At 34.4% G+C, this 21,242-nt stretch overlaps 1 protein-coding gene and 2 long non-coding RNA genes across 7 annotated transcripts; 1 reads left to right on the top strand and 2 right to left on the bottom strand.

Moving 5' to 3' along the window:
• Positions 1-309: 309 nt before the first annotated feature.
• Positions 310-5,110, bottom strand: LOC147481636 (uncharacterized). The gene is made up of 6 exons (XR_015206307.1): positions 5,021-5,110; positions 4,863-4,952; positions 3,164-3,274; positions 2,782-2,987; positions 928-993; positions 310-438 (listed from the first exon to the last, which is right to left on the bottom strand). It is a non-coding gene; the product is annotated as an uncharacterized LOC147481636 (long non-coding RNA).
• A 2,824-nt stretch (positions 5,111-7,934) lies between these two features.
• LOC147481637 (glutathione S-transferase L2, chloroplastic-like) lies at positions 7,935-14,605 on the bottom strand. Of its 5 annotated transcripts, none has more exons than XM_086580842.1 (11): positions 13,559-14,605; positions 11,465-11,739; positions 11,279-11,353; positions 10,987-11,047; positions 10,744-10,830; positions 10,253-10,351; positions 10,072-10,168; positions 9,836-9,912; positions 9,208-9,315; positions 8,455-8,535; positions 7,935-8,329 (listed from the first exon to the last, which is right to left on the bottom strand). In XM_086580842.1, the coding sequence occupies exons 2-11, from the start codon at positions 11,473-11,475 to the stop codon at positions 8,321-8,323; spliced, it is 705 nt and encodes a 234-aa protein (XP_086436968.1). In that variant the 5' UTR covers positions 11,476-11,739; positions 13,559-14,605; the 3' UTR covers positions 7,935-8,320. The 5 variants fall into 5 exon arrangements, with proteins under 5 accessions (XP_086436968.1, XP_086436967.1, XP_086436971.1 ...); XM_086580841.1 differs by having other exon boundaries at positions 11,279-11,356; XM_086580845.1 differs by lacking the exon at positions 8,455-8,535.
• Positions 14,606-14,926: 321 nt separating this feature from the next.
• Positions 14,927-17,827, top strand: LOC147481638 (uncharacterized). Its single transcript, XR_015206309.1, has 3 exons — positions 14,927-16,018; positions 17,240-17,276; positions 17,386-17,827. It is a non-coding gene; the product is annotated as an uncharacterized LOC147481638 (long non-coding RNA).
• Positions 17,828-21,242: the final 3,415 nt, after the last annotated feature.

Below are 21,242 nucleotides of genomic sequence, written 5' to 3' on the forward strand. Positions count from 1 at the left end.
AGAACTTAAATGAAATCCAACACTCACATCAAGAGCTCAACAAGCCGAGGACAGACACCAACTTGGATTTTGTCATTTGTACCATCAGACAAATAAGAATCTTTATAAGATAGTGCCCAACATGCATCTGTCAATACTTCCTCATCACTTGAATGAATAAGCTGCTCAAGAGCAGGGAGTGTAGGCTTTGATTACCCAAAAGTAATCACAAATAAGTTACACCACAGTAAAGTATCTACTAGAATCTATGTCACTCACACGATATACTATGTGGATATCCAACCTGTTTGAAAAAGGAGGTGTGGTTTCCCCGGAAAAATTTGATAAAGTCGAAGTGGCATTTCTAAGCATAGAAAGCTTGGCATGCTCATTCAACTGTGCAAGCAATGGGATCAAGGCACCATGGCCAAGAACAAGACCTCGGCATTTCCTATACTTCTGATAAGATGATGAAGAATAATAATTTCCTATACTCCAATTGCTACAAGTTGATTATGAGAACTCTCTATTTAATCACCATGTTCTTCGCTTTTCAGGTGCATGAATTGAAAATAAAAATAAAATTTTTAGGGAGACGAAACTTGGTGGAGTCGTGCAATAAAAAAAATCTAATACACTATTTTTTTTTTATTGAAAGTGATATACCCTTTTTACCCTTTTTTGTAAACTTATTCTACCGGTTGCCATTTTGCAGAATGAGTGGACAAGACTACTGCGTATCTGATGCATCTCGTGCAACATAGATTTAGCGTTAACAATAAAGTAAATAACTTTATATATTGCTTTTAAAATTTATTAGATTGAATTTGGATAATCCGATTCAATCAGAAATACTTGTTGTGGTAACAACAATCTACACATTTCTAAATTTTCTATAAAACGAAGTTTGTTATTGTTCAAAATTTACAATAAAAAGAATGGTCTTACTTCTTCTGAGCTGCAGCAAATAACTGTTCATTGTGCAAGAAAACCACATCTCACAGTTTCCCCGACCTGAAATTAAAATAGATTATAAATTATTAGAAACCATACAACAAAAGCTATAAGAAGATTCAATCTATTGGTGTACATAACAACCCACCACCTCTCTCTCTTGGAGGACTTGTGATCATCTTGTAGAAGTAAACATGATGACCATATGTTGAGCATTTGAGTATATAGGCTGTAGTTAGGAGCCTCCAACTTGTAGGTGGAATTAACAAAGAGATATCACAGTTGTGATATATACCACTGAACATGAAAACTAAGGGAAACGTCCAAACCTCATATATAAAGTAGAATCAGTATAATTATATGATGTGTTGAGTAATAGTTCATGTATCATTCCTCCAAGACTAGAAGACATGTCTTCTATAAATATTTCCTTGCTCAAAAGGGGTAGAGTTGTGCTGTGTAAGTTCCTAGAAGGTGATTCGTATCAAAGCTGTCCGGATATGTACCAATACTAGTTTTCAGTGATATAATCAATTTCTCATTTATCTTGGTATATAACATAGTAACATACAATGAAGAAGAAAGTACAAATAAATCATGGTCGCAATTGCTATAGTGAGTAAAATTGGACCTTAGGAGTAATACTTTCGAATCTTTATTAGCTAAACCAATGTGCTAATGTATCATCCAATTATCCAAATTACACATGAACTGAATGGAAAATAAAGAAAACAAACAGTTTAATTTTAAAATCAAATAGAAGCAATTCAAACAGGATGAAATTGAGTTTGCATTATACTACAAAAATGTGAACCCCACCGATCTACTTAATTTAATTCACCCCATCTATATGTTTATGCTTTTTGAAACTAGTTTTAGTATAACTAACTGCTCAAACCACAACACTACCTAGAAAAACTAATAGTTTCAGTATAACTAACTACTCCAATGTGAATACTTTTGAAGAAACTATACTGGTAATATGGTGCAATTTGTAGGTTAAAATATGGGTCGTATTAAAATCAAAGAATGTAAAAATACCAATAGTCACATAATAATAATAGTAACAATAATAATAACTAATAAGAATAATAAATCACAATGGCTGTAATGTTAAACCTACATAGCTCACATTACCATAAAAGAATTGATAGGCTAAAGAGCTACAACATTCAGCAGACTACAATTTCTAGACCATTCCATTACACCTTTAATGGAAGATTATAATGCCAAAGTAGTGTATTGCAAATAATACCCTGACTCTGTAAACACAGTCTGAAGATTCCATGAAGTAATGTTTGCTTGGAGACTAAGATGCACCAAGTCAATCAGTGCTCTTTTTCACTATCCAGGCTTGTGGTTACTAAGAAAGAAATAAAAGTAATCAAAGCATCAACATATTCACAAGCCCAACTGCTCCAGCATATACTAATCCCATTTAGAAGACTTCTAAAGGGAAGAAGTCACAAAATACAAGAAAAACAACCATCTAAAGGGACTCAACAAGAAAAGCACCTCACTTTTATCATGTATATATTGGGATAGACCAGAAAGAGATAGAAATTAGGAAGCCTATATTTTATATTGTATATACACCTAACCATGGATATCTGGTTCCGTCAACACCTCTAATGGGTTGGCAAAACAGCAAAAAGAATCCTTGGTTGGATGACCTCATGCTGATATTGAAAAATATACTTTTCATTTGACATCTTTTGTGAGCAATTTAGTGTAATTATCACTCAACCAAGTACCCACCATCTAATTCTATTTGTTTCGCGTAGCAAAGAAAATAATAACATCTTAAAAGAGAAATATTAGTCAAGTACATTTTAAAAAGATAATTACCAATGCAACAACAATCTTCTCCTCGGTTGTTGACCATTGCAATGAAACACAAGCACAGCAGGCACGGACAAGGACTTGCATCTTGACAATGGCCTAAACACAGCGCAATGCTCCTAGCCTCCTATAGCCTGCCTTCTTTCCAAATGCCCATAGAAAGCAGCTTGCAACTTAACTGTATTCTTAAGTTTCAAGAGTGCTCTCTAAGCCTATTAAAGTCAATGTAAAGAAGAAACAACAAATATAAAATCCACAAATACTAAGTAACCAATCAAATATTCCACAAGTATGGAGTCAACTAAAGAAATCATGTTTCCTCCATTCAAATCTATTTAAAGTTAGAATCATATCATGGAAAAAAAAAAATACAGGGAAAAGAAAGTACCAAGTATGCTCTGATGGCAGCTTGGACGACGATGGCAGAAAATTCATTCAAGTTGCAACTAATCTCACTTGTATTCTCTTTTGTCACTAACGTACCATTTTTTTCAGAAATCTGCGTGGAAACTAAGGGGTCAGTCTTGGCAACACTTTCTTTAGCAATCAACAGGACAGAAAATTTTGAATTCACTGTAGTTGACAAGGGAGGCATTTCTTCAAATCCATTTGCGATCTGTAGATTTTTTCAGGAACACTGCGCCCATTTTGTGCATGGAACTCGTTACTAGTTGATTCCAGGTTCTCCTTATTTCCAGAAAATGGAATTTCTAAGGTCACAGTGTTACTTAGCACTCGATACCTTGTAGATTTCTTCTGGAAACTCCACCGCATCAAAATTTTGTAGTGTTTGTCATATACAATATCCCACCCACCCCATATTCCCCTCCCCCCCACAATAGAAATACTAGTAACAATTAGTGGAAGCACGCCTTCCATGGCAGAGAATCCTATAGGGGGTATAGGTTATGACAATTACTACTATTTTTTGTGGGAAAATTGGTGTGGTGGGCTGTAGCCCCTTCCCGGGAGGAGAATCTTGGATCCGCCTTTGAGTAGTGTTCGTAGCATGGCAGCACTTCACTGCCAATTCTAAGCCTGGTAGTGGCATGTGCCAGTTTCCCAACTGATGTATACTTTCAACAATTCCTACAATAAATCCTAATCCTTTTCATAATTGGGGTGTTACATCTATTCACTGAACAACTATGAGAAGTTGTCTTTCATTAAAAGGTGGAACTATGGCACCCAGGGATTCAGTTATTCGAACTAAATCTTCAACTGAGTTTTTTGTAGTTAAGGGGCATTCCTACAACTTGCTTAAACACCAAGTTATGTGTCACAACTTGAGTAATATTTGAAGAGCTACTAGAGCACCTAGGCTAAAAAAAGTGCAATTGGTTGCCACCAACCCAACGACAGTTTAAGCTAAACTTAGATGGTGTATCAAGGAGAATCTTTAAATTGTTGGTTATGGTATATGTGAGTTCGAGTCTTAGAGATTACATTGGCAATTTCGTATTGATTATCCAAACTACAATCAACTGAAAAGATAGTAAATCTCATTCAAAGAAGATGACCCTCTAATAATAACCTATTACAAATACCTACCTAAAACAGCTCAAACCACCTACTGTGTATTTTGAATAAAGTTTCAATCCATCAGCCCAAAACACATTGAATAAACACGATTGACAATAGTCATAAATCAATTCATGCATTGTCCAATATAATTTCTACCATATTCATTTGTTCAAACTTTTTTCATATGTTCATTCTACTATACTTAGGTTCCACAGTCGCATTCTATTATATCATCAAAGTTTCAAATAACACTTGAATTGAATAAAAAGGAAAATAAATCCAACAAATTAATTCTGAAATTTTGCATTGGCCGCACCAATTTAAATAAGATGAAATCAGCTAACCTAAAGAAAAGGCAAAAATTGTGAATGAATATTCCCAAGGGCAAAATATCCACTATTCCAATGTGCTGAGATCGATTCTACTCTCACCAATGGTGCAGGAAAAAACTATAAAAATGTATGCACTAAAATATTGAGGATTCGTTTCCATTAGGCAAGTAGTTTAATAAGAAAATGCTTTATCGCTTTTCTTGACAAAAGAAAATGCTTCATTGTTCATACCTCAAGATAATAAGTAGTCCCAGACGCTCCTTTTAAATCAGATGAGTAAACAGCAGAGGCTTTATATTCTTTCGACTATCGATCAGCCACCTTCAAGAAAGAAAGTACCCAATCAAGTATCAATAAAAGGAAAAGGATCTCCAGAAATATACACTTACTTCTGCTTGTTGTCTCCCAACCTCATTGAGTTCTTCGCTTTTCAGTTGCATGCATTGAAGCAGAGAGAAAAAATTTTAGGGAGATGAAACCGGTGGTCATACAAAAAAGAAAAATCTAATACACTATTTTATTTTTAAAGAAAGTGAGATACCTTTTTACCCTTTTTTGTAAACTTATTCTACCGGTTGCATTCGGCAGAATGAGTGGACAAGAATCAAGCGTATCGGTACATCTTGCGTATTGTAGATTTAGCCTTAATTAAAACAGAGAGTAACTCTCAAGGACAAATATGCCGAAAAAGTAACACTCAAGGACACTTTTTTATTTTTCTAACTCTCAAGGACCGGATAAATGAAAGGTCAAATATACCTTTGACGCGAAATAAAAACGGATCGGATAGATGAAATATCAAGTATACCCCTGACGCGAAATAATTAACGGCCCGGCCCAGACGAAATGACCTGGTGTATTTAATATGAACATTGAATGTTCATACATGAACATTGAATATTCACATATGAATATGGATTGGGTATGAACATTTAATGTTCATAGTCTTTTGGGTATGAACATTCAATGTTCACAGTCCTTGAGTATAAATATTGATTGGGTATGAACATTCAATGTTCATAGTCATTTGGGTATGAACATTCAATGTTCACAGTCCTTGGGTATGAATATTGATTGAGTATGAGCATTCAATGTTCATAGTCTTTTAGGTATGAACATTCAATGTTCATAGTAAACATTCAATGTTCATAGTCTTTGGGTATGAACATTGATTGAGTATGAACATTCAATGTTCATAGTCCTTTGGGTATGAACATTCGATGTTCATAGTCCTTGGTCCTTTGGGTATGAACATTCAATGTTCATAGTCTTCGGGTATAAACATTGAATGTTCATAGTCCTTTTGGTATGAACATTCAATATTCACTATGAACATTTGTATTGTATAAGGTACATTCACCTATTTGGATATGAACAATCATTATTCATACACCAGCAGAAGGTATGAACATTCATTGTTCATAGTAAAATGACAGAAAGGGTAAAATTGGAAAATATTTATTTTAAATCCGGACCATTTGTCTTTGAGGGTTATTTTCACGAAAGGGTATAACTGGTATTTAAAAAAAAAAAATGGCCGGGTCAACTTATTTTGTCCTTGAGGGTTACTAAATTTGAAATCGTGGGTCCGTGAGTTACTAATTGCTAGAATTTGTCCTTGTGAGTTATTCACCAAAAGCTATGTCCTCTAGACTTCATTTTCTTCAAAATTGGGTGTTAGGCCCAATTTCTTGTAATTATAATTTAGAAGTTGAAGATTATTTAAAAAGTTCCAGCTGTCCAAGCCGTAGAAGAGAGAGAACATAACAATTGATGGTATAGTGGTTGATTTGAAAGAGAAAAATAATGCACAAGTGTGACCCATATACAAGGTGATGAAAATTGAAACCGATAAAAAATGGTAAAAAATGGTTTGGGTTTTCATAATTTGTTTTGTCCTCTACCGACCTGAAATCTAGTGGAACCATAAAAAGATATTGATTTGGTTTTGGATTTGTTCTCTATCGAAACTGATATGAATCCAAACCAATAAAATAACATTTTAATAATATTTATAATTAATTTTGTATACATTTATTAATTGTGTGACTGAAATTAATTGATTTGATTTAGAATTTAATTGATTTTATAGTTTTCTGTTCGGATTGTACACCTCGGGTTATTGAGGTACTGAGGTACCTCATATCATAGTAAGGGCATCAAAGAAGTGGTCACCACCTAAACACTTCTACAAACAAGATAACTGCTAAGCAGTGGGGGCGTGAGCGGAGGGTGGAGAAGAGAGAGAGAGAGAGATGGGTTTGTGGGTGGGGAGAGAGAGAGAGTTAGAGTTTGGTTGAGAGGGAGAGAGACGGAAGGAAGGAAGGAGAGAGGGATAGTTGTCTGCATAACCCCCCCCCCGTTCTATCCAGATCGTTCGCTCTGCTCACTTGAAAATGTCAATACTTCAATCAAAAGGAAAATATTTAATTTGTAGCTTTGGGCAGGTTGTTATTAAGGATGGCCAAGATCATCTGAAGAAGCAGAATGCACAGGAGTAGTGCAAGAGAATACATATGGCTGAGTAGTGCAAGAGGCACAGATCCTCGCACTTGGAGATCAAAGTGGACGCCAGAGCTATATGCACCTGTTTTTTGGAGCGGAAGGCATCCAACATATCTAGGGGATCAAAGCAAATACTTAGCGAGACAATGAAGAATCTAAATGCTTAGAGAATAATTGTATTAAGTTGGTAAATAAAATGCTCAGGGAATGTATGTAGTAGTATAAGTGGGTAAATAAAACAGGCCAAACTCTCACTCCAAGTATGGCCAAACTCTCACTCCCAGTACGGATTGGATGGTCGTCCACTTCCTGTAACTTTTGCTGCTTAACTGATATGTGTGTGATGATGATAGCCAAAAAAGAAAAATTTGTCGCAACCAATTACCGCGACCTCTAACTTTAGTGGTACTCCGCTCTATTTTGGATCGGCTACACCAATTAGGTTGCCTATGTACCCATTTCGAGATCAAGCCTCCGTAGTTCACCTCTCTTTCCTCACCCCTCTATACCTCCATTATCAGCTCCCTTTCTTTTTCTTCTCTCCTCTTTTTTTATTATATCCCTCTCTTAGGGTTACTCATGGAGGATGGTCTGTTTCTGGGCCTATTCTCTGGGCTAATACATACTATGGTCTGGGCCTTATATTTTGGTCCAGTACCTATGTGATACATTCCTAAATATAATACTTGCCATACGACCCTGTGTTGAGTTCTGCTCAATGATTGAGAGAGTTATTTGAATGTTGATAGAAAAGGCTAGAGAGTAGTTACTGCCAAGCCTGATTATTGACAATTGCCATTTCAACACAAAACCCAAATTGTTTTTATTTTTGCACAAACACATATTTATTGACGTACACGTCAACTACAAATTTGGGAATCAAAGCCCAAAACCAAAACAATGAAAGAAACTTCTAAAACAGTAGAGGCCATAGTCCAATACTTCAATGTCTAGACTTTGCCGAAAGTTTTTAAGGCTGACAAACTGAAACTTCGGTCGATTCCAAATATTCACATACTTTATAGGCAGTGTTCAAATCTCTGGTATGTCCTGTATAGGCTGTACTAGAACTCTGAAATTGTGAAACATTCTGCAAAGTTTCTTGAAATCTCACACTTCATCGTGCTCTATGTCTAGGATACTCGGTGAAGCTAGAGGATGGCTTGTTTTCCTGCAAGCCCACTTCAATTAAACTGCACAAGTCATAAGACAAGAAAAATAAAATGTTAGATGCCCCTGACACTAACTTTGAACAGTAAACGAAATTCAAATGAATTTATTTCCATAAGGTAAAACATATAAGATATAGAGAATATACGGAGAAAATTTTCTTCAGCGCTCCAACTAGCACCTGAGGATCTTGTAATGTTTGTGTGTAGGCTTCAATTTTGTTCAACTCCTACAAAACCATGTCATAAATCAGTTATCGAACCGAGTCAACCGACTAATGGTTTCTAGCTTCACAATCCAGTATGCCACCAGTACTCCTTAATCAGACAACACTTTTATTGTCAAGCTTTTTCAGCTGAATACAGTTGGCGCTTAGAGTGTATGTCACTTACAATTTTTTTCTTTTATTGTAAATACCCCTGCCCTCTCTATCTTTATGTATATGTAACCGAAAAAATAAGTACTGCATGGCAGTACAAATTTACATTGCAATTCAAGGATTCCATTACTTACTACACATAATTACATTCCATCCAGACCTTCAACATGAGTCATGAGGCTTGAAAATGTCTAAAAGCTTCACTGTGAAATTTAACTTCTCCTCCCTTAAACCATATGAGGGTGGCCAAAACAAATAAGTTTATGCAGGTGGCAACCTAAATAACTGTAACATATATAAGGCAAACTGGCAAAATTATAGGAGGGATGTCATCAGAACCTGAACTAATGTTACTGTACCAAACTCCCCTGGCCGCATTTGAACGTAAACATATGAAATATATGATGCTACATTCACGCCCACTCAATTTGTATGTAAGAAACTTGAGGTATAAAACCCATTAGCATTACTTAAGCAATACATATATGCACGCTACATATAAGTAAATACATTTAGCTTCACCTTAATCCATGATGTCAACTTTGGCCTTCCTGTTGTGACTTCATATTTCTTTACATCCAACACCAGGGGATGATATCTTTCAATGAATGGTGCATAAGCTATATCAACCTGAAAGTTATTTCAGTCTTTGCTCAGAAAAAACAAATGAAGATCGAATAAAAATGAAAAATGAAAGAAGATCATATAATAATGAAAAACGAATGAAAACATGAAGTTGCAGATATATGTGTTTGTGCACTCAATACTTCTCTTGTTGCAGACGTTATCCTACAAGTTATCTAGTTTATAAACAAGTGAAGACTTGGACTTGTGTTATGGGTGTTTAACCTGTTTAAGATAGACTTTAATAAGAAAGCAAACAACAAAATTAACAAACCATTATAAATTTAATTTCAAAACCAAGCACTTTTGAAGTGTTTCCCATGGATTTTCACCCACAGTATCGGACATGTTTCAGATTCGACTGTTGGACCTTTAGAGCTGCATATAGGCATATTTTACTATAAATTTCTGGCATGACCTAATCTACATTTACAATATGAAAGATCATAACACGAATTAATCTCTTTTATTAGAAATAAGAATGAATATGATGAAAAGTGTTGTAGCTTGATAAGGATGATTCCACCAAACTGAATTGGCCAAGGAAGAAAGGACCATCACCAAATTTGGAGAGAGCTTTTTCTAGATAATCGAAAGGAGCTCCTGAATCAGACAGATGGTAGAAGTCAATACATAACACTAAGTATCATGAAATGCCTAGAAGACACCAAGATTTTTATCACAAACCAATGGAATTGTACTTGTGTAGTATCAGTGAGCTTGTGATGACAGTCTAATGAGAAACATAATGTCTAATCTTACCAAGTTCTCCAGTTCCTTTAAGCACAGTGATCACTTCACTATTGAATGTGTCTGTGTAAGAAAATAACTCCTCCGCAAATTCTCTTTTTGAAGGGTCCTAATGATTACTAAAATGTTAGTTGTAATGAAAACATAAAGCAAAAAGCTAACCAGTAGTAATAACAAATTCTCAACATCTTACATCAGGGAGAAGTGCAGGCCCTTCAAAATGGCTATCAATGTATCTAATCAAATCAAGACTCTCTCCTTTCACTTCGTTATTGTGTTCCAGTGAAGGTACCTACAAAGATAAATGCCACACAGACAAGTGCTATTTTAAAATGGATCAAGTATTGTTCTTTCTCAATTACAAAATTTTGTTGTCGACACACTAATGTTAGCAGGCAAATTTACAAAGGAAGTGGAAGAAGTCATTCTCAGAAGCATGCTACTTTGAAAATTACAGCAACAATTAAAGAGACTAATTCCATTAACGACGAGGTATCACTCAGGGGTCTAATTTAAAGGATTTGACAATTGACATACATCTCACTTGACACTCCCAAGCATGGCCTCAACATGAATCGTCGTCAACTTTACCAAAATCTTCATTTACAACATGTCAACATCTAAGGGCATCTAATTTCTACCCATTCGATTAAAATTAAGAATGTTATTTCCAAAGAAAATCACCTTGTTTGCAGGGTAAACCTTTTCCTTGTACCAAGCAGGTCTATTATTAAGATCAATGGCAACAAGCTTGATCTTATCTTGCAACCCCTGCTTTCACAAATTAAAACAGGTAAGCCCAATTGGAAACAATCTACAGCTGTACTCCATAACTCCGTAAAGAACCAAAAAATACTGCAATTGGAAATGACCAGTACAAGACTAATCCAATCAACAGAATCATGCATGATGGAGGTTAAGAACCACCTTACTATTGCGCGCAATCCATGCACGCTGCGCGTACAGACACGTATAAGAAACATATAGCCTACATAAACAATAAAACCATATAAATGATAACAGCCAGATATCTGCAGTGGAAGATATAAAACTGGGCGATTGACAAAACAAAAACAGGTTATAAGTTAATTTTTTAAGAATTCGGAATCATCTGAACAAATGGAATTTGACAAAGTATGTGCACAATACGTACATGAAAATATACAACAAAGGATCTTACATATGAGAACATATATGAGATGGACAAAATGAAACTAACCTTGTGGTTCCATCAAAAAGAGAAGGTGGAGCTGAAGTAGAATCCAAAGCAGGTGGAAGTACTGCTTGCACACTTCTTCTTATCAAATAAAAAACTAAAGATCACTGTCAGAATCAAACTTACTAGCTTATAATTCTATAAAAGATAAAAAGGAGATATGTGTAAGACACAAAATGATAATATTACCCGGTGGCCATAGGTGCTTTAGTTTTGTGAGCGAAGGAGGTGTAAGATTCAAGAAGAGAAAGATAAAATTAATAAAGCTCTTTCTTATTCCATTAATGGTGTTTTACAACCGTTAACTCTTTCTCTCTCCATTTTTTAAACGTGAGAAACAGAAAAAATAAAATATGTGAAATGAATATGGTCATTTTTTTCTTTTGTCTTCACTTCTTTTATAGTTGCTCCACATATGTCCGTCCAATAACTTTTTGATATCAGTAGTCTCTTTCTCTTTGTACCTGAAAAAAATTTATTTATCATTAATATATCAGCCCTCATGCCGATATTGTATTAGAACTTTATTGAAACAATATCAAATATCGGTATATACAATATTTGGGCACCACATAGCCCCTCTCGAAATTTTCAAATTTTAGTAATAAAAATTTGAAGATTTCGAAAAGCAATAAATCTTTTTTTTCTTTTTTTTACTGTTCATTGATACTGTTCCTCGACACTGTTCATCCATACTATTCATCGAAATACTGTTCCTCAATACTGTTCATCCATACTATTCAAATACTATTCATCACTGTTTATCCGAGATGAGATTTTTTGTAAGTGAATTTTTGAAATTTGAGATGGCATTTTTGTAAATAATTTTTCCAAATCCGAGATGACAATTTTTACAATTAGTTTTTGGAAATTCAAGATGACAATTTTAGCAATTAATTTTTGGAAATTTGAGATGACATTTTTGTAAATAATTTTTCCAAATCCGAGATGACATTTTTCGAAATTCGAGATGGCAATTTTATTTTTCGATATTGGCCTAGAATCGATATAATTCTATAGACATCAGGATTTTTTTATATTGACCTGGTATCGAGACAATGAGCTACAAATACCAGGATTTTTATTATATTGACCTGAATATCGATAAAATTCTACAAATACCAGGATTTGAATTGAAATTGAAAATTTGGAATTTGAAGTAGAATTTTGATATAAGGAATTTTTGAATCCAAGATAGGATTTTGACAATTAAAATTTTTGAATTCGAAATAGGATTTGAAATTTTTGAATGCGAAATAGGATTTGATTTTGATAAAAAAGAATTTTTGAATCCAAAGACATTTAAAATTTTTGAATTCGAAATAAGATTTGATAAACGAAAAAAAAAATTATAAAAGAAAATTTTGAACTTTTCTTCCCATCTCCAATGATCGATCCATATTGTCATTAAAAAGTTGCCCCAAACGATAATTTTATATCAGTATTCCTTAAGTCATCAAATGCAATATCGGAAAATATTGGCCCCAAGGTGAATAACCTTCCATTGGCAATAAAAGTTTTTTGTCCTCAAGTGAAATGTTTACCTCGGTCTCCATTGGTATACATCAGTTTTGGCCCTAAGTGATATATCTTTTCATTGGCTACCTTAATCTCTGCACCCCTGTCTCGAGGCCGCCCCCAGTATTGGTCTCGATCCCAAAAATTCTCGAGACCTCGAAATTTCCCAGTACCTCGAACTTTGGTTAGGAAAAAATATTGACTATCCTCCAAGTGATCAACTTCGATACCCAGTAATCCCAGTATCGACATATCCATACCAGTATCAGTATCAGTATCAGTATCGAGCCTAGAATGATTAAAACATTATATTGGCTATATAATTCTTTTGATTGTGTAATATCGGCATCGAATTTCCTTCATTCGAAATCTCGCACCCAGTATCGGTTATTAATCTCTTAAACTTCCCTTTTGCTTTCTTCTTCCTACCAAATAGATACGCCAGATACAAAAACTCCACCTTTTCTTTCAACTCATCAATCTTAAACCCACCAATCTCCAAAAACCTGAAGCATTAATTCCAACCAAAAGCCCAATCTCTGTACATCGGCTATCAATGCCAAATACCCAAATTGAAAGAAATTTCTTTATTTCTCCATAACCCCTCTTCTAATTATTCTTAAACCCAAAAACAGTCATCACCACCGAATTGAATGTAAGAGATGATCAAATTATAGAAAATGGAAATAACAATTATAAAAAAATAATTTGAGGTTGTTTGAAAGAAACAAAAGTTTAAAGAGTTCAAGAGGAACTTATCTGTACAGCTCCATGTACCAGTATCGGTATCAAATTCGTGATCTCGGCAGCTCGATGAACCAGTACCGGTATCGAAGTCGTGATCTCAGTAGCTCGATGTACCAGTACCAGTATCAAAGCTTATCTGTATCGAATTTGGTTATTGGTCTCGGTATCGAATTTTCTCATATCTCCTTTGGGTATTGGGTATTGGGTTGTGGGTATCGAGCATTTGGCTGTGGGTATCGAAATTTAATTTGTATCAAAATTGGTTGTGGGAGGTCAGTATCGAATTTGAAGTTGTGGAGGTCGATATCGACATTGGTATTGAATTTGGTTATTGAGGTCAGTATCGAATTTGAAGTTATTGAGCTTGATATCGAATTTTGAAGTTGTTGAGCTCAATATCGAAGTTGGTTGTTATGTTTGCTCGGTATCGAAATGGGATGTTGTCTACCTCGACGCCTCGACCTCGGTATCGAACTTTGTCTATTAGAACACGCATGACGCCCACAGGTGTTTAACTCGGTTCAGTATCCATCGCTTTGATACCCATCTTTCCAATCAAGATTCACCATCACCACCATCGATTATTTCAACCTCAACAAAGCTAAGCTGCGAGATACAAAACTCAGATCTATAACACTATTGAAAATATTTTAAATGTTGCTTAACATAATCAAAATCTGACATATATAACAAAAAATAAAGAAAAGTGTTTAAGAAGCTTATCTTAGTTTTGAGAACAACATGATCGTCTACCTTCATCAACCCATGATTTTTTAACTTAAGAACAACAACCACTTCTCTGACCAAAAGATTAAACCCGAAAAATCTTCAACTCAATCAATCTCTTCTTTCATCAGAACGTAGATTCGAAAATCGAAGAAGAAGAAAAGAAAAAATTCTTGTCTTCGATGCATAGAAGGCGCCAATGTAAGATTCAATAAGAGAAAAAAAAAATTAATAAAGTTCTTTCTTATTCCATTAATGGTGTTTTACAACTTTTCACTCTTTCTCTCTCCATTTTTTACACGTGAGAAACAGAAAAAGTAAAATATGTGAAATGAATCTGGTTCTTTTCTCTTTTGTCTTCACTTCTTTTATAGTTGCTTTGTAGGGGAGTGATATTCTATATCCAACACGCGCTTAACATGGTGGGAATGACACATCGACCTGTGTATCCAGGTCGCATCCATGAGCTAGTAGAACGCTACAGACAGATCGCAGTATCACGCGAACTACACGAGGAAGTGACACGGATTTCCTATCCATAAGCAATCATGACCAAAGGTGTACTTACACATATCTTGACCGACCATCGATCACACCGAAGCTACTTTGTACTGCACCGCCACTCCACATCATTACTGGCAGACCTGGGAGGCGGTTCTCACATGTGATCCTAATCTCCACCCTTCATTTGGGACATCCTTGACACGTGGTGAGCAAGGATACACTCTCAACCTCTATAAATACCTCCCCTATGAACTACGCCAGACCTGATTCTACTCTCCCCCATACAACCCAGAGTAAGATACATAGGCAGTTCGCTCTCAAGTCGAACTCGGTCTCATCCAATAGTCTATTCCAGTCCCCCAGAGACTGTTTGTAAGGGAAAACCATATCACACATTTACAGTTGCTCCACGTATGTCCATCCAATAGTTTTTTGACATCTGTCCATCCTTGTGCTATGTTGGGAGCATTGGTGTACGCGTTGGATATAGCGGTGATGCCTAGTGCTAATGTTCCAATTGGTCAATGTGGTGGTTTCACTCCTATTTTACAAGTAAATTTTAAAATTTTAATGTTGTAACTTTAAAGTATAATTCAAGTTTGTTTTATATATATATATATATATAATGCCAAAACTTGCATTTTCAATTAGTTTATTTCCGGTTTTAGACCAAAGTTTTTAATCAAAAGGGTACCCGAAAGTTGGACAACCACTTTCTTTTTGCTCTTCGCTAAAAGGGTAAATCGGTAATTTAAAGTATTTCCAGGACTATAAAGTTGAACAAAAAAAAAAGAGAACCGTTTGTCTTCTCCGTTCCTGACCAATGCCCCACTCTCCCATTACCAAATTAACTTTAAAATCGAAATTTCTTATTTTGAGTTTTCACTTTCTACAGTCTTCCCACCAAAACTCGCCGAAGTTTTCTCAATCGTTGGTAATTATGATATATTCTCCGATTCAATAACGTACGGTTTTCTTTAATTTAATTTTTGAATTCAAATTAATCTTATCTATTGTCTGCAACTTTGGTATATTATTTTTAATAGTTCGAACAATGTTCGAATATCACTCGGGTAATATTTGTGTATCAATGTTAATGTTGGAGTATTTAAGTACAATGAACTTTGGTTTTCAACCTATAAGAAATCTCCTTTTTTTGTACAATGCACTACTTCTTTGATTCCATCACTATTACAGGAAAGCTAGTTGGTCATCTAATGGACAGTTGAAACACTTCGCTAATAGGAGGTGAGTGCTCGTGGGATTCACATAGAGTATGAACTATTATCTTTATGTTGTTCCTGTGAGTCCTCATTTCACTGTTTTGTGTACTCACTATCCCCAATTCTCCATATACACTTTAACATAAAGACAAGTACGTTTAAGAAAAGGGAAAATCATACCCCTTTCACACATTTTCTATCAATAATAAGTTAATAACAAGCACAATTTTTCTAATTTTAATTCATGCCAAAGCAAAGAGCACTACAAGTACCATTCGCGCAGTTTGCAACTTTTTATGTCTTTGTTTCGATCATCATTCCTGAATATAGGTCTGCATTTTGAGTATCGTACTTTGAATTTCATATTCGTATTCGACGACATCCGTGACAACGTAATTAAATATCTAAAATAGGTTTGAAGGGAAACTTTTGTAGTTTTTTAGTTTCAAATGTTGTTTTAAGTTAGTCGTTGGTAAAGGGAAAATTGTCACCTTATTACATGCGTGAAACCATCAATGATTCGTATGAAACTAAACTTTTATATATAGACATTGACTAAGGTAGTCTGAGTTGTATTTGTTTTGAGGTAAACATGTTGTTTTTTAAGTTTTTCTTAGAATATATTGTATGCATGTTTGAAGATTTAGCACGTTAACATTGGCAACCAACTCTTTTAACTAGGTCAATGAAGATGTGTGTTAAGCATTATCTATTGTGCCAACTTTTTAATTATGTTCTTTCTCTCAATTTTTCAAACTTTCTAAATTTTTTATATTCATTGTACGTAGTGAATAATGTAGTTTGAATAATGTTGCTTATAAACATGTCTTGAGCCCAATGGGTTGAAGAGAATGTTACTCGATCAATATACTTAATATGGTGCAAACAATGTCGAGTTAAGTGATTTATATTGTTTCCTTCTTGTCTTAATCCTTTATATTGTTTGACTTCTCTGGTTACACTTTCAATATTTCTTAATAGTGATTTAGCTATGTTATAGGATAATTTGTTTTTTAAATGTTTCCTTCTTGATCGGTTTTGAAATAATTAATTTTCATTTCCTTTCCTGGTATATTTTTTTTCCTTATTTTTAAATTTCTTATGTCTTTTTTGGTTTGTAACGGGCTATTAGTTACCGGTTCACATTTGTTTCTTAAGTTCATTGTGACTCTGCCTTTCTTTTCTTTTTCTTTTTTTTTTCACCTCTCTTCAATTCTTTTGAGACTGACTTGTGTTTCCATTGTAGAACCGAAATTCACTTATGATGGACAAGCCTTATGGTGGTATGACTTATTTGTAGTTCTATTTGATGCATTTCAGCGTTATATATCCATGAAATTCGTTGTCATATGGAAAAGGAGAAAAACTTATTGGAAAGAATGAAATGTACAGGTGTGTTGCTGTCGCCAGTGAAGCATTCAATCAGACTTCAATGGTAACTACTTTGAAGTCACAGTGCCAGCCTTGAAGAATATTTACAAAGCCCCCAATAATGCCGGGCTTGGGTCCAAGGTCAAAGCCAAAATTTTTAGGTTAAGTCATTGTTTCCTTTCAATGCTGATGTCTATACTTTACCAAAGTGAAATCAAATCCAGTTCAATATGCATGTAGTTGATTTCAGACCCAATATAGACGATTTTACTATAAAAAAAATTCCAATATCTAGGTCAAAATAATGCGCCTTTTACAAATACTAGAATCAGCACCAAAGCTCATGTTACATCTCTCAACAGACTATCTGCCGAGTGCTCTCACAAGTGTACAAATATATGTTTAGCCTAATTGTGCAATGACATTATATATATATATATATATATTATGACGTTACTGCTTTTTTGTATCAATGATATATACAACAGACTTTGTATCAATGATGTTACTGCTTTTTTGTTTTAGTTATAAATATTATGACATTACCGTTCCAACTTCCAAGTCAAATTTGTTTGTGACATTTCTATGCGTGTGAAAATCTACATTTAATATAGGTTTAACTAAATGAATTGTTATTCTCTGGTGCATTTTTCCGGATTTTGTTTGCTCTAATTGTCAAATTTTCTTCATGCACAGAGTATGTGTCAAATCACTTTAAGTTCCATCTACAGTCATCTCTTTAACTTTCTTGCATTTGTTTCACCAGCATCTAATAGTAATTTGAATTATTAGATAGCTCATATTAAAATGGCTGTTTAGACTAAAATTTTAAACGGAATCATCAAATGCTATTATATATTTATGATATTAATGTTTTCGGAAATGTGGACCTATACCCTATTGTGTTTAATAACACCATGGCTTCATCATTCTTCCCAAAATAATATTTTCCATTTTTGTGACACATGCAATGCACGTGCCCATTTACTATATATATATACCATTGCTCCATCATTCTTCCCAAACTTACACAATGAACTAAGGGCTGATTTTCTGGAAACATGTTCTCTATATAATAGAGATCATATTCACAAAATATCAAGACATTTGAACATGTCTAACCTTGTCAAAAGTTGTGTTTAAGTTCGATATTTATCTAACGGTCCACAATTTTAGCATTATTTTTAATAAAGATAGACATACCCAATTGAGACGAGTTTTGGTGGAGATTATATCCATGGTAGGAAGATCTTCTTTACAAAAAATCAGCCCCTAGTTTAATGTGCAAGTTCACTTTTAGGTTTTGGATGTCAAGATAAGATATCAAAATAAGATGTCAAGGTAGCCTACCCCATATATATTGTAGTATTGGTGGTTTGAGTATGTTCCTACAATGGCTCCACTTGTGAAACCAAACGTTGACCGTGATATCGTCCCATGAGTTTGAGCATGGATGAATGACTTTAAAGATCGCTGATATGGTGAAAAACACCACAATTCACATGGACCGTAACCAACTCGAGACTAGATCAACATGGTCTTTACAGTGGACACCATGGTTTACCACGAAGTATTTACAAATTGATATTGAACTTGTTGATGATGAGTGGGAGTGTGAAAAGATTCGTCATGTACGTCATTCAAATGACATGACTGATAAACACCAAAAACTGTGTTTTAAACCCCTTAATAGTATTTCAATTAGGCCAATTATGTTATTAATAATGTAAACTTATCACAAGTTACATGTTTTTGTGTATTATAGGCTTTGGAGTTGAATAAGTGTTGAAAAGGCATCAAATATGTATGGAAAAGAAGCTAAATTGATTGCTAGGTGAATTCCATGGATGAAGGCCAAGATTTTTTAAGAAAAAGTCCTAAAAAATCCCAAGTCAAAGGAGTCAAGCGAAAGTCAACCCGGATGGAAAACTGTTGAAGAGTCAATAGAACTTCAAATGGGCATATCTTTGGACTTAGAGCTCTAATCAAGGGCCATTTTATATCAAAACCCATTTGGAGCAGTAAAAGTCGACAAAAAGGGCGACATAATAAAAAGCTACAGATTTGGACTTTGATTATTGGACTTTAGTGAAATATTTTAGCCCATGAACTCAAGCTATAATGAAATTTCAACCAAGTCATGTAAAACCCTACTTGTCACTATAAAAGTAGTGGTTAACTTCAACCCTAGGTATCTAGTTTAATATCACATTATTTTAGTTTAGGTTTAGGGTTAGAATTAGGGTTAGCCTCCATTAAACTTCTTTACAAGCTTTTTTCAATAAAGTTAATTCTTTTATTATTGTTTTTATTAATGTCATCTCTAATTTATGTTCTAGTTAGTATTCTAATGACAATAAACTAATTACTCCCATTAGGAGTGATAACGAAGTTTAGTGAGGAATTCTTTGTTGTTTGAATGTTGTTTATTGTGTAGAAATTCATAAGTTTGGTTTTAATGTCTGTTTATAAATAAATAACATTATTAATTGAACTAAGGATTATTGTGATTAGATTGAGAATATTTAATTGTAATTTTCCTTCATGCTAGTTGTTTTTACTATGAGACACAACTTAATAACTAGGGATTAATAAAGTTCTCGACTTTGTGTTGAAACATTGCATGACAACATAAAGAAGAGAAATTTACAATAAAAACCGGATTTTTACAAGGAATAATCACTAGGTGGATTTATTATTTCTCCTAACTTATTCTCCATTAGAAATATCTCATATTTAATATTTGCTTTTAGTAATATAGTTTAATTTACTAGTATTAAAAGTAAAGTAGAAAATCTAAAGAGTAAAAATCATTATCTCTTCCCCATTGATTTGTCTATAACTTGTTTTCTTTTCCACTTGTTTTGAGGTGGGTACGAAACCCTTAAGCTATAACACAATGTTTATTTGAGAGTAAGATTATCTAGTTTAGTGAGTGTATTTATTATATTCATCAAATTAGTTTATATTAGTGACAATGCGACAAGTGCTCTTTTAATTTGGAGCTATTTTAGTGTGGTACTTTGATAGGTGTTGGAACCAAATTATTAGGACACCTTTCATTCCACACCCACCTCTGGTCGAGATGTGCCCTTTGGGTTTAATTAGCCGATAGGTGGAAGTTGTACCTTAGAGAAAATGGATGGCCACAGGCTTCACTTTATGTAAATTTGAATGGTAACTACTACAGTTACTAGGATCGCGTCTCAAGGTCCTATAATGCAGGTACATAGCTACTAATATGAACTTTGTTGGACGTTAGGGTATTATAAGTGATTTGTGTATCCCACACCCTACTGAGCCTTACTCTTCTTCTCAAGGTGCTTATGAGGCTTTTGTTCCTCCTCCGTTAGATCCGGAAAACCAATGGAGCTATGGCATGATTAGTTCTCAGGGGATGCAGGTAGTCGTACCTATATCTCAAGTTAATTGAAGTTATCTTTTGAACCTTGTCCTGGATTTTGACATTCTAGACGAGGTTAGAATTTAGTTTATTTTGACACTCAAATTATATTTGGTTTATAGTGATGATTTTTCTTCAAGTAATCCTAATTGATTTTTTGTAGGATTCGCTTAGAAAGGGATATGCCGAGTCACAACTAATGATGCATGGAATGTGTGACTCGTTTATGACTACAAGTGATGAGTACTATAAATATTTGGAGGCCACGTAAGAAGCTAAAAAACAGTCGCAAAAAAGAGTCACTGAGTTAGAAGCTATGGTGTTAGCAATGACTGATAAGTGTTCAAAAAATGTATTTTAACCCTCAGTTATACCTCGTGCGTAGCCATCTTATTGGACTAATAGTACTTGTAAGTTGTGTTTTATGATTTTACAGGTGAAAAAAGAGAGTTTTGCCAAATATTAGAGTTAAAGG

Source organism: Coptis chinensis, chromosome 8, assembly GCF_015680905.1.
Source record: "Coptis chinensis isolate HL-2020 chromosome 8, ASM1568090v1, whole genome shotgun sequence".
In the NCBI taxonomy this organism is placed as follows: Eukaryota; Viridiplantae; Streptophyta; class Magnoliopsida; order Ranunculales; family Ranunculaceae; genus Coptis; species Coptis chinensis.

Excerpts from the sequence above, each read along its gene's own strand:
- LOC147481637 (XM_086580841.1), bottom strand. Across the intron at positions 11,048-11,278 it reads CTTTTTGATGGAACCACAAG|GCTATATGTTTCTTATACGT; the intron begins GTTAGTTTCATT and ends TTGTTTATGTAG. Across the intron at positions 8,536-9,207 it reads AGTTGACATCATGGATTAAG|GAGTTGAACAAAATTGAAGC; the intron begins GTGAAGCTAAAT and ends ATGGTTTTGTAG.